The following is a 12359-nucleotide window of genomic DNA, read 5'->3' as shown; positions in this document are numbered from 1 at the left end:
TTTGAGACGGAGTCTTGCTCTGTCGCCCAGGCTGGAGTGCAGTGGCCGGATCTCAGCTCACTGCAAGCTCCGCCTCCCGGGTTACGCCATTCTCCTGCCTCAGCCTCCGGAGTAGCTGGGACTACAGGCGCCGGCCACCTCGCCCGGCTAGTTTTTTGTATTTTTAGTAGAGACGGGGTTTCACCGTGTTAGCCAGGATGGTCTCAATCTCCTGACCTCGTGATCCGCCCGTCTCAGCCTCCCAAAGTGCTGGGATTACAGGCTTGAGCCACCGCGCCCGGCTAGATACGCATTTTTTTAAGAGTCTTACTCTGTCCCCCAGGCTGGAGTGCAGTGGCACGATCCCAGCACACTGCAGCCTGTGCCTCCCAGGTTCAAGCAATTCTCATTCCTCAGCCTCCCAAGTAGCGGGGATTACAAGTGTGCGCCACCATGTCCGGCTAATTTTTTGTATTTTTAGGAGAGACAGGGTTTCACCATGTTGGCCAGGCCAGTCTTGAACTCCTGGTCTCAAGTGATCCGCCTCGGCCTCCCAAGGTGTTGGGACTACAGGTGTGAGAGTCTGTGTCTGGCCACTCAATAAATGTTAAATAACTAAAAGGAACAGCCAGTATTTAAGGGTACTGTGCTTAGTGCTAAGATTAACCAGTGAACAAGACAAATACAGTCTGCTTTCATGAAGCTATGGTATTCAATGAGAATCAAATAAAAGAGATAAGAAAAACTATGATTAACTAAAATGTTTATCTGGAGAATCAAATGAAAGAGATAAGAAAAACTGTGAGTAACTAAAATGTTTATCTGATTAATTACCCACCTAATGCAGGAACGAGCAAGGCCTGATTTTATCAATCTTTGTTGTCATCTGATTGGTTAAAATTACCTACAAAACAAAATGTAAGAAAATTAGGTGAGTCTCCTTAAAATTATCAAGTAGACCAGCCTTGCCAAGATTGTGAAACCCCATCTCTACTAAAAATACAAAAATTAGCCAGGCATGGTGGCATGGACCTGTAATCCCAGCCACTCGGGAGGCTGAGGCAGGAGAATAACTTGAACCTGGGGCAGGCAGAGGTTACAGTGAGCCAAGATCAGTCCACTTCACTCCAGCCTGGACAAAAGAGCGAAACTCTGTCTCACTAAATAAATAAATAAATAAATAAATAAATACATAAATAAATAATCAAGTAAACAGTCTTGTGATTTTAGTAATCTGAAAATAATCTACCTATTATAGACAGCCATTTAAGTAATACAAATTTTCTGATAAAAAATTTTAAAATATACCCATAAAAGATGTAGTTATCTGAAAATATGATTCTACTGATCATAAAATATTTTATTTTCATACTTTAGAGAGGAGGTCTTGCTATGTGGCCCAGGTTGTCCTTGAAGTCCTAGACTCACAGATCTTCCCACCTCAGCCTCTTGAATAGCTGGGACTAAAGGTGTTTGCCAAATCTAGCTCATAAAACTCTTTTTTTCCTTTTCAAAGAGACAGGGTCTTGCTATGTTGCCCAGGCTGATCTTGAACTCCTGGGCTCACACAATCCTCCTGCCTCAGCCTCTCAAAGTGCTGGAATTACAGGCATAAGCCACTGTACCTGACCTATAAAAAACTTATAAAAAAATTAGCTGGGCATGGTGGTGCACAACTGTAGTTACTCAGGAGGCTGAGGTAGGAGAATTGCTTGAGCCCAGGAGGTTGAGGCAGCAGTGAGCCATGATCCTGTCACCGTACTCCAGCCTGGCAAACAAGTAAGACCTTGTCTCAAAAAAGAAAGATTGAGTCTCGCTCTGTTGCCCAGACTGGAGTGCAACGGTGCGATCTCAGCTCACTTCAATCTCCGCCTCCCAGGTTCAAGCAATTCTCCTGCCTCAGCCTCCCAAGTAGCTACGATTACAGGTGCCTGCCACCATGCCTGGCTAATTTTTGCATTTTTAGTAAAGACGGGGTTTTAATATGTTGGCAAGCCTGTTCTAGAACTCCTGACCTCAAGTGATCCACCCACCTCAGCCTCCCAAAGGGCTGGGATTATAAGCATGAGTCACTGTGCCTGGCCTGAGTCCATGTTCTTTATCATTATTGCCACCCTAGAATATTTTTATTGAAAGGAATATGAAATCCTTAATAAATACCTCAGTGTTTATACTTTTAGGAAGGAGGCAAATATAGTATTACTGTTTATAATTTTATAGGAAAAAAGGAAACTGAGGCAACAAATTATGAGAAGAGACTTAAAACTCATTTTAAAAAGTACAATATAAGTAGATGGACTAGGAAAAAAAAAATCCTAGTAGTCAGGTCAAATGACTCCAAATTATGATTATGCTAGTTGGCTAGTAACAGCCACAGGTGTTGCTTTGCAACTCACAGATGGCCCTCCAGGTTTCATATTGCTAATTCTCTTTGTATAAATACTGACCTACAAAAAAGGTTCCAGGTTTTGAAAGACAGTAATTTTAAATAAAAGCAAGGAAAACAAAAGTGTTTAAGGCTGACTTAACATAGAAGTCAGATCTGTTATCTTTCCACCCAAAAATCTCCAGAAATGGTTACTTTATATACTCTTCTAATACATATCTTCCCTCCAGAAAAAAGAGTTAATATTGGCCGGGCGCGGTGGCTCAAGCCTGTAATCCCAGCACTTTGGGAGGCCGAGACGGGTGGATCACGAGGTCAGGAGATCCAGACCATCCTGGCTAAAACGGTGAAACCCCGTCTCTACTAAAAAATACAAAAAACTAGCCGGGCGTGGTGGTGGGCGCCTGTAGTCCCAGCTGCTCGGGAGGCTGAGGCAGGAGAATGGCGTGAACCCGGGAGGCGGAGCTTGCAGTGAGCCGAGATCCGGCCACTGCACTCCAGCCTGGGCGACAGAGCGAGACTCCGTCTCAAAAAAAAAAAAAAAAAAAAAAAAAAAAAAAAAAAAAAGGAAAACTGAAAAACAGCCCAGGAACGGTGGCTCATGCCTATAATTCCAGCACTTTGGGAGGCCAAGGCAGGCAGATCACCTGAGGTCAAGAGTTCGAGACCAGTCTGGCCAACATGGCGATACCCCATCTCTACCAAAAACACAAAAAATTAGCCGGACATTGGGGCGGGCACCCTGTAACCCCAGCTACTTGGGAGGCTGAGGCACGAGAATCGCTTAAATCCAGGAGGCGGAGGTTGCAGTGAGCCAAGACTGTACCATTGCACTCCAGCCTGGGCAACGAGAGCAAGACTCCATCGCAAAAAAAAAAAGAAAAAGAAAACTGAGAAAGAAACAAAAGGTTGTTTGGCTGTTCCCATTGCAGTGGTAACACCCTAACATTTCTGTTTGGCCACAAAGGAGAAATCTGTGATCCACCTAGATCTCAATTAGAAACCAAGTGGATGACAAGATTTTCTTCTAGTTCCCCTCCCCTTACATGCCACAGGGCATTCTCCATTTGTTACCTCTCACTAGGCACCTCACTAGGCACCTGAGAAAAAGCTAAGCAGGAATTTAAATTGGAAGCTTTTCTTTCTTTCTTTTCTTTTTTTTTGAGACAAGGTCTCACTCTGTTGCTCAGGCTGGAGTACAATGGCATGATCTTGGCTCACTGCAACCTCCGCCTCTTGGGTTCAAGTGATTCCCCTGCCTCAGCCTCCTGAGTAGCTGGGATTACAGGTGTGAGCCACCACGCCTGGTTAAGTTTGTATTTTTAGTAGAGATGGGGTTTCTCCATGTTGGTCAGGCTGATCTCGAACTCCCGACCTCAGGTGATCCGCCCACCTCGGCCTCCCAAAGTGGTAGGATTACAGGCATGAGCCACCACACCCGGCCAGCAGCTTTTCTTTCTTTTTTTTTTTTTTTTTACGGAGTCTCGCTCCTTCGCCCAGGCTGAGTGCAGTGGCGCGATCTCGGCTCACTGCAAGCTCCGCCTCCCGGGTCTCCCGCCATTCTCCCTGCCTCAGCCTTCCTGAGTAGCTGGGTACAGGCACCCCACCTTGCCGGCTAGTTTTTTGTACTTTTTAGTAGAGACGGGGTTTCACCGGTTAGCCAGGATGGTCTCGACTCCTGACTAGTGATCGCCCGTCTCGGCCTCCCAAAGTGCTGGGATTACAGGCTTGAGCCACCTTGGCCCAGCCAGCTTTTCTTATGAGTATTTTTTAGAAATGGGGTCTCACGTCACCCAGGGCTGGGGTTGCAACGACACAATCATAGCTTACTGCAGCCTTGAAGTCCTGGCTCAAACAATCTTCCTGCCTCAGCTTCCTAGTAGCTAGAACTTATAGGCAAGCACCACCATGCCTAACTAATTTTTAAATTATTTGTAGAGACAGGTTTGGTTATGTTTGCCCAGGGATACCTCGAAACTCCTGGCTCAAGTGACTTCCTCCCACCTTGGCCTCCCAAAGTGCTGGGATTATAGGCATGAGCCACTGTGCCTGGCCCGCGTGTAGCTTTAAAAAGTTAAATTAGGCCGGGCGCGGTGGCTAAGCCTGTAATCCCAGCCTTTGGGAGGCACGAACGGGCGGTCATGGAGGTCAGGAGATCGAGGACCATCCTGGATAATACGGGAACCCGTCTCTACTAAAAAATACAAAAACTAGCCGGGCGGACGAGCGGGCGCCTGTTAGTCCCAGCTACTCGGAGGCTGAGGGCAGGAGAATGGCGAACCGGGAGGCGGAGCTTGCAGTGAGGCTGAGGAGCCGGCACTGCACTCCAGCCTGGGCAGGCAGGCAAGACTCCGTCTCAAAAAAGTAAATAAATAAAAAAAAAATAAAAAAATAAAATAAAAGTTAAATTAGCCGGGCGTGGTGGCTCACGCCTGTAATCCCAACACTTTGGGAGCCGAGGTGGGCAGATCATGAGATCAGGAGATCAAGACCATTCTGGCTAATACGGTAAAACCCCGTCTCTACTAAAAATACAAAAAATTAGCCAGGCGTGGTGGCGTGTGCCTATAGTCCCAGCTACTCGGGAGGCTGAGGCAGGAGAATCGCTTGAACCCGAGAGGAGGTTGCAGTGAGCCAAGATGGTGCCACTGCACTCCAGCCTGGGCGAGAGAGTGAGACTCCAACTCAAAAGAAAGAAAGAAAGAAAGAAGTTAAATTAAAATTATAAAGTCAACAGCTCAGTAGTATTAGCTATATTTCAAGTGCTGAACAGTCATGTAGCTACTGTACTAGACTGTACATTTTCATCTTTCCATCAGATCTACTGGACAGTGCTGGTTCAGACAGAGTAGTTTACCCATTATGTACCTTCAGGAAAATATAAATCAAACTACTGATTTACCAGGTATTCAACATGCCAAAATTAGAATTTCTGATTATTAGCAAATATTTATATAGTAATTATATTACTTTTGCAAAACGATTGGCCTCCGTGATACAACTGAAAATTATTATGTGATTATGCCAAGCTTCTAAAAAATAAGTTTTTTTTTTTTTTTTTTTTTTTAAGACAGAGTCTTGCTCTGTTGCCCAGGCTCAAGTACAGTAGCACAACCTCGGCTCACTGCAACCTCCGCCTCCTGGGTTCAAGTGATTTTCCTGCCTCAGCCTCCCAAGTGGCTAGTATTTCAGGTGCCCGCCACCAGGCTTGGCTAAATTTTGTATTTTTAGTAAAGACAGAGTTTCACTATGTTGGCCAGGCTGGTCTCAAACTCCTGACCTGAGGTGATCTACCCAGCTCGGCCTCCCAAAGTGCTGTGATTACAAGAGTGAGCCACCATACCAGGCCAAAAATTTAAAACAGTAAAGTAACAATCACTTGAAATTATGAACTTCAAAGCTTTAAAAATATTTCTGCCATCCAATGTCCTTCAACCAATGAACAGATAAACAAAATGCTATACATCCATAAAATGCAAAATTATTCACTCATTAAAAAGACACTGATAGGTGCTAAAATACAGAAAAACCTTGAAAACATTATGCTAAGTGAAAGAAGTCAGACATAAAAGGCCACATATTGTCTGATCTGCTTATATAAAATGTCAAGAAAAGACAAATTCACAGAAACATAAAGCATACTAGTGGTTGTGAGGGACTGAGGGAGGGTAGAATGGAGAATGACAGTTAATGAAAAGGGTTTTAGTTTTTTTTGAGACAAGAGTTTTGCTCTTGTTGCCCAAGCTGGAGTGTGCAATGGCGCCGTCTTGGCTGGCTGCAACCTCCGCCTCCCAGGTTCAAGCGATTTTCCTGCCTCAGCCTCCTGAGTAGCTGAGTAGTAGGTGGGCACCCACCACCACAACCAGCTAATTTTTTTGTAGTTTTAGTAGAGAAAGGGTTTCACCACGTTGGCCAGGCTGGTTGCAAACTCCTGACCTCAGGTGATCCACCCACCTTGGCCTCCCAAAGCGCTGGAACTACAGGGGTGAACCATTGCGCCCAGTCGAAAAGAGGGTTTTGTGTTTTTTTTTTAAATCTGGAACTGTGTGTTTCCCAGAACCAGAATTACTTTCTCCATAGGGTACAAAGTTATAGTTGACCATAAGAAAAATTTGCATGAGATTTGAAAAGTGACAGTGAAGGAGCAAACATTTTAAATATTCTGAAATTCATTGTGAGGTGATTTCTTTTTTGGGGTGATAGAAATATTCTAAAATTATACAGTGGTGATGTTTGCAAAACTCTGTGGATACACTGAAAATCACTGAATTGTACATGTTGCAAGGATGAATTTTATGGTAGATGGATTATGTCATTAAAGCTGTTTAAAAAATTATGCCAATAATAAAAAAAAAAACATATTTTAAAGGACTTTCCCCATATCGATTTGGCAAAGATTTAAAAGATTAGTACCTGGCCGGGCGTGGTGGCTCACGCCTATAATCCCAGCACTTTGGGAGGCCAAGGCGGGCAGATCACCAGGTCAGGAGATCCAGACCATCCTGGCTAACACAGTGAAACCCGTCTCTACTAAAAATATAAAAAATTAGCCAGGCATGGTGGCATGCGCCTGTAGTCCCAGCTACCCGGGAGGCTGAAGCAGGAGAATCTCTTGAACCCAGGAGGCACAGGTTGCAGTAAGCCGAGATCGAGCCACAGCACTCCAACCTGGGCAACAGAGTGAGACTCCATTTCAAAGACATAAATCAATTAAAAGACTGGTACCCAAAGTTGGTAAAGATATGGGAAAACAAGAGTTCCCATTCATTGTCGTAGAGACATACTTTGGAGCATAGTTTCTGAGGGTAATTTTATAATATAAAACAAAATGTTCAAAAATCAATTCCTTTGGTTTAATATTTTCACTTTAAGAAATTTATTCTAGGCTAGGTGTGGTGGCTCACGCCTGTAATCGCAGCACTTTGGGAGGCAGAGGAGGGTGGATCACTTGAGGCCAGGAGTTTGAGATCAGCCTGGCCAACATGGTGAAACCCCACCTCTACTAAAAATACAAAAACCAGCCAGGTGTGGTGGTGCATGCCTGTAATCCCAGCTATTAGGGAGACTGTGGAATGAGAAGCTCTTGAACCTGGGAGGCGGAGACTGCAGTGAGCCAAGAGTGTGACGCTGTACTCCAACCTGGGTGACAGAGGAAGACTCTGTCTAAAACAGGAAAAAAAAAAAGAGAGACAATCAATAAGGAGGTGGTTAAAAAAACTATGCTACAGGCTGTGCACGGTGGCTCATGCCTAGGGAAAGTTGAAGCAGGAGGATCCCTTAAGCCCAGGAGTTCAAGAACAGCCTAGGCAACATAGTGAGACCTCATCTCTACAGAAAACTTATTTATTTATTTATTTTGGAGATAGAGTCTCACTGTGTCTCCCCGGCTGGAGTGCAATGGTATGATCTTGGCTCACTGCAACCTCCACCTCCCGAGTTCAAGTGATTCTCCTGCCTCAGCCTCCCAAGTAGCTAGGACTACAGGTAAGCACCACCATGTCCTGCTAATTTTTGTATTATTAGTAGAGACAAGGTTTCAACATGTTGGCCAGGCTGGTCTTGAACTCCTGACCTCAAGTGATCTGCTCACCCCGGCCTCCCATAGTGGCGGGGTTATAGGTGTGAGCCTCAACGCCCAGCCTCTACAAAAAATTTTTTAAATGACTGGGTGTGGTGGTGTGTGCCTATAGTCTCAGTTACTCAGGAGGCTGAAGTGAAAGGATTGCTTAAGCCCAGGAGATTGAAGCTACAGTGAACCAAGACCATGCCACTGCACTCTAGCCTGGGTGACAGAGCGAGACTCTGTTTCAAAAAAAAAACCCCCAAAACAAATACAAATACAAAAAAAAAACTATGCTACAGTCAAACAACAAAATACTATGCAGTTATTAGCGCAAAGCAGACTTGTAAGTAGTGTACATAGAAGAAAAAAAAGTAGTGTACATGGAAAGATGTTCACAATATATTAAGTGAAAAACAGAAAACTGCTTTGCATAATAGCATGTATAATATGACCTCATTTTCATTTCTTTTTGTGTTTTTGAAGACAGGGTCTTGCTCTGCTGCCTAGGCTGGAATGCAGTGGTGCGATCTCAGCTCACTGCAACCTTTGCCTCCCAGCCTCAAGCAATCCTCCTCCCACCTCAGCCTCTCAAGTAGCTAGGACTGTGGGTGCGTGCCACTATGCTTGGCTAACGTTTTTTTAAAAATTTGTAGCAATGAGGTCTCGTTATATTTCCCAGGCTGGTCTCAAACTCATGGGCTCAAGTGATCCTCCCACCTTGGCCTCCCAAAGAGCTGGGATTACAGGCATGAGCCACTGCGGTGGCATGACCTTTTTCTTTTTTTTTTGAGATGGAGTCTTGCTCTGTCGCCCAGGCTGGAGTGCAGTGGCGCGATCTCAGAACACTGCAAGCTCTGCCTCCCGGGTTCACGAGATTCTCCTGCCTCAGCCTCCCAAGTAACTGAAATTACAGGTGCCCACCACCACGCCCAGCTAATTTTTTGTATTTTTAGTAGAGACAGGGTTTCACCGTGTTAGCCAGGACGGTCTCGATCTCCTGACCTCATGATCCGCCTGCCTCGGCCTCCCAAAGTGCTGGGATTACAGGCGTGAGCTACCACGCCTGGTCTATGACCTCATTTTCTAAAAAGTAAGTATATGCGTAAATTCTGCAAAAATATTTACACCAGACAACAATATTTACACCATCTCTGAGTAATGAATAATCGCTTTCTACATTTTTTATTGTTTAGAACTTTTTTTTTTTTTACAAAAGCATACATAACTTAAAATTTTCTTTTTTTCTTTTTTTTTGAGATGGAGTCTTCCTCTCTCACCCAGGCTGGAGTGCAGTGGCGCACTCTCGGCTCACTGCAACCTCCGCCTTCTGGGTTCAAATGATTCTCCTGCCTTAGCCTGAGTAGCTGGGATTACAGGCACACACGACCAAGCCTGACTAACTTTTGTATTTTTAGTAGAGATGGTTTCACCACGTTGGTCAGGCTGGTCTCGAACTCCTGACCTCATGATCCACCCACCTCAGTCTCCCAAAGTGCTGGGATTACAGACGTGAGCTGCCGTGCCTGGCCAATTATTCTTATTTTATGTAATTTTTTTTTTTAGAGATGGGATCAGGCTTTGTTGTCCAGGCTGGCCTCAAACTCCTGGCCTCAGGCGATCCTCCCACTTTGGCCTTCCAAAAGTATTGGGATTACAGGTGTGAGCTACCACATCTGGTCTTAAAATTATAAAATACATTATCAAAAGCCATACATGTTATATATAAGCTAATTGGGAAAAAAACCTTCAAGCAAAGAAATTATAAAGTAAGAAAGGGAAAGTGTGTCCCTAACCCTACAAAATTCCATCCTTTGAAGTAGCCAAGGCTAGGCACAGTGGCTCATGCATGTAATCCTAGCACTTTAGGAGGCTGAGGCCGGCAGATGATCACTTGAGCCCAAGAGTTCATGACCAGCTGGGCAACATGGTGAAAACCCATCTCTACAAAAAAAAAAAAAAAAAATACAAGGTGAGAGAATCACTTGAGCCCGGGATGTCGAAGCTGCCCTGACTGCACCACTGCACTTCGTAAGATTCTGTCTCCAAAAACAATAAAAAAGAAGTAGCCACTGTTAATGTTTTGGTCCTTTCAGATCATTCTCTTCATATATACAAATACAAATGCATACATATAATTTTAAGTTTTCTCTAAACTGAGATTACACTAAATATATTTTATATACAACTTAAATTTCTTCTCAGTAACCTATATGTAAATATCTTCCACGTTAGGACGTTTATATTTACATCACTCTTCTTAAACACTACCTACTATTTGATGTTATTGTTTGGATTGCTTTTTTAGTCAGAAAAGGTGAAGCTATTTCTGTTAAAATAAAAACATAATGAACTATGCAAACCATTAGTCTTGAGTGCCCCCTACTGGAGGCTCTTCACTGATACTAACAAAAGGCTAAATTACAATTAATTTAAGCAAGAAGTAATTCAAACACAGGGCACTATGCTTTTCAGCATATGGCAAAAAATCTGGAAATTAAAAAAAAAAGTATGCTTTAAAATTATTTTACTGAGAAAGTTCTTTATTTACATATGATGCATTACAGGTATGCGCTAAGGTCTCTCTAATTAAGGCAAAGACAAAGAAATCAAATTTAGCAGTTTGACCTTACATCTTACTACCAGACAAATGTGTGTATTTGTATCAGTGGTGAGATGGGGATTCAGGGTGGGAAGTAATGGTGAACAGGTAGTTAAAGAGGAGGTAAAACTTTAAAAAAAAAAATCTTCCCTTCTGAACTGATACATACTTCTCTCCTCACATTTCAAATCTTCAAGAGGTATTTAGCTCTACCTCAAAGCATCTAGGTCGTTTACACTAGGTAATGTTTCCATCCATCTGAATCTATGATTACATACCACATAATAATCAAAGACTCAGAGTAGAAGAAAACCTGCGATATTGGAAGAGTTAACCTGAAAAACAAAGTATATTTAAACAAAGAAGACACTGCAGTTAACAAAGGTGGCACTTCTTTATCAAACAAAATCCTTTTTTTTTTTTTGCTCGAGACGGAGTCTTGCTGTTGCCCAGGCTGGAGTGCGATGGTGCGTTCTCCATCCACTGCAACCTCTGCCTCCTGGGTTCAAGCGATTCTCCTGCCTCAGCCTCCCGAGTAGCTGAGATTACAGAGGCGTGCCACCATGCCCAGATAATTTTTTGTATTTTTTTTTTTCAGTAGACACAGGGTTTCACCATGTTGGCCAGGCTAGTCTCAAACTCCTGACCTCATGATTCACCTGCCTTGGCCTCCCAAAGTGCTGGGATTACAAGCGTGAGCCACTGCGCCCAACCACAAAGTCCATTTTTAAAAATGACATATTAATCATGCCTGTTTTCCAGAAAAACTGACACTTATGACCAGAATTTTTTAATACAAACCAAAACCAAACTGAAACTTTACTCAAAACTGCATGTCTGTATTATTTGTCAGGCAAATGCTATTTTGATATTTCTAGACATTAACATTTTATACAGTCTTGACTTTGTTCTAAAACTCTCTTCACTAGTTAATACTTACAGCTAATCTGTGATTATTTGCAAGGCTGATCATTTGCTGGGCTAGGCCATTTAATAACCGAGTACGAAGAGACAGGTCATCTAAGTCATGACGAAACGGAAAAGCAATACCATCCACTATCACTAGTCGAACCTAAATACAGAAGAGATAACATTAGATTTGGTATCAAAAATAAAATAATAAAAATGACATCCAAAACCATAGTCCATTACAGGAAAAAACCTTAAAATCAGGGCTTTATTTCCAACTGTCTAAAGAATGGCTTTTTTTTGAAAAGTCACAAAGCTGTTCACCCAATACTTTCTGCAGTAATCACTAAAAGTTAAAACGGACTCTGCTTTGATAATTTCTCAACTTTAAAAAAGTAATTCAAAGGCCGGTCACGATGGCTCACACCTGTAATCCCAACACTTTGGCAGGCCGAGGCAGGTGGATCACGAGGTCAGGAGTTCAAGACCAGCCTGGCCAAGATGGTGAAACTCCGTCTCTACTAAAACTACAAAAATTAGCTAGGCACAGTGGCAGGCACCTGTAACCCCAGCTACTCGGGAAGCTGAGGCAGGAGAATCGCTTGAACCCTGGCAGCAGAGGTTGCGCCACTGCACTCCAATCTGGGTGACAGAGTAAGACTTTGTCTCAAAAAAAAAAGGCCAGGCCCAGTGGCTCACACTTGTAATCCCAGCATTTTTGGAAGGCCGAGGTGGGCGGATCACGAGGTCAGGAGATCGAGACCACAGTGAAACCCCATCTCTACTAAAAATATAAAAAATTAGCCGGGTGTGGTGGCGGGCGCCTATAGTCCCAGGTACTCAGGAGGCTGAGGCAGGAGAATGGCGTGAACCTAGGAGGCGGAGCTTGCAGTGAGCCGAGATGGCGCCACTGCACTCCAGCC

General features: G+C 43.7%; 1 protein-coding gene across 1 annotated transcript in view; it reads right to left on the bottom strand.

Annotated features, from left to right (window-relative positions):
- The window catches only part of RAD51C (RAD51 paralog C), a 41377-nt gene that overhangs the window by 12087 nt on the left and 16931 nt on the right, over nt 1–12359 (bottom strand). Inside the window, 3 exon segments of the mRNA XM_017861584.1 lie at nt 818–847; nt 850–883; nt 11468–11599. Of these exon segments, the coding sequence (XP_017717073.1) occupies nt 818–847; nt 850–883; nt 11468–11599 (196 nt within the window).

The sequence above is a fragment of the Rhinopithecus bieti genome, unplaced genomic scaffold (assembly GCF_001698545.2).
Source record: "Rhinopithecus bieti isolate Rb0 unplaced genomic scaffold, ASM169854v2 scaffold_57210, whole genome shotgun sequence".
Classification (NCBI taxonomy): Eukaryota; Metazoa; Chordata; class Mammalia; order Primates; family Cercopithecidae; genus Rhinopithecus; species Rhinopithecus bieti.
Note: the sequence above shows the minus strand (reverse complement) of the source record. Positions and strands in the feature narration are given on the sequence as shown.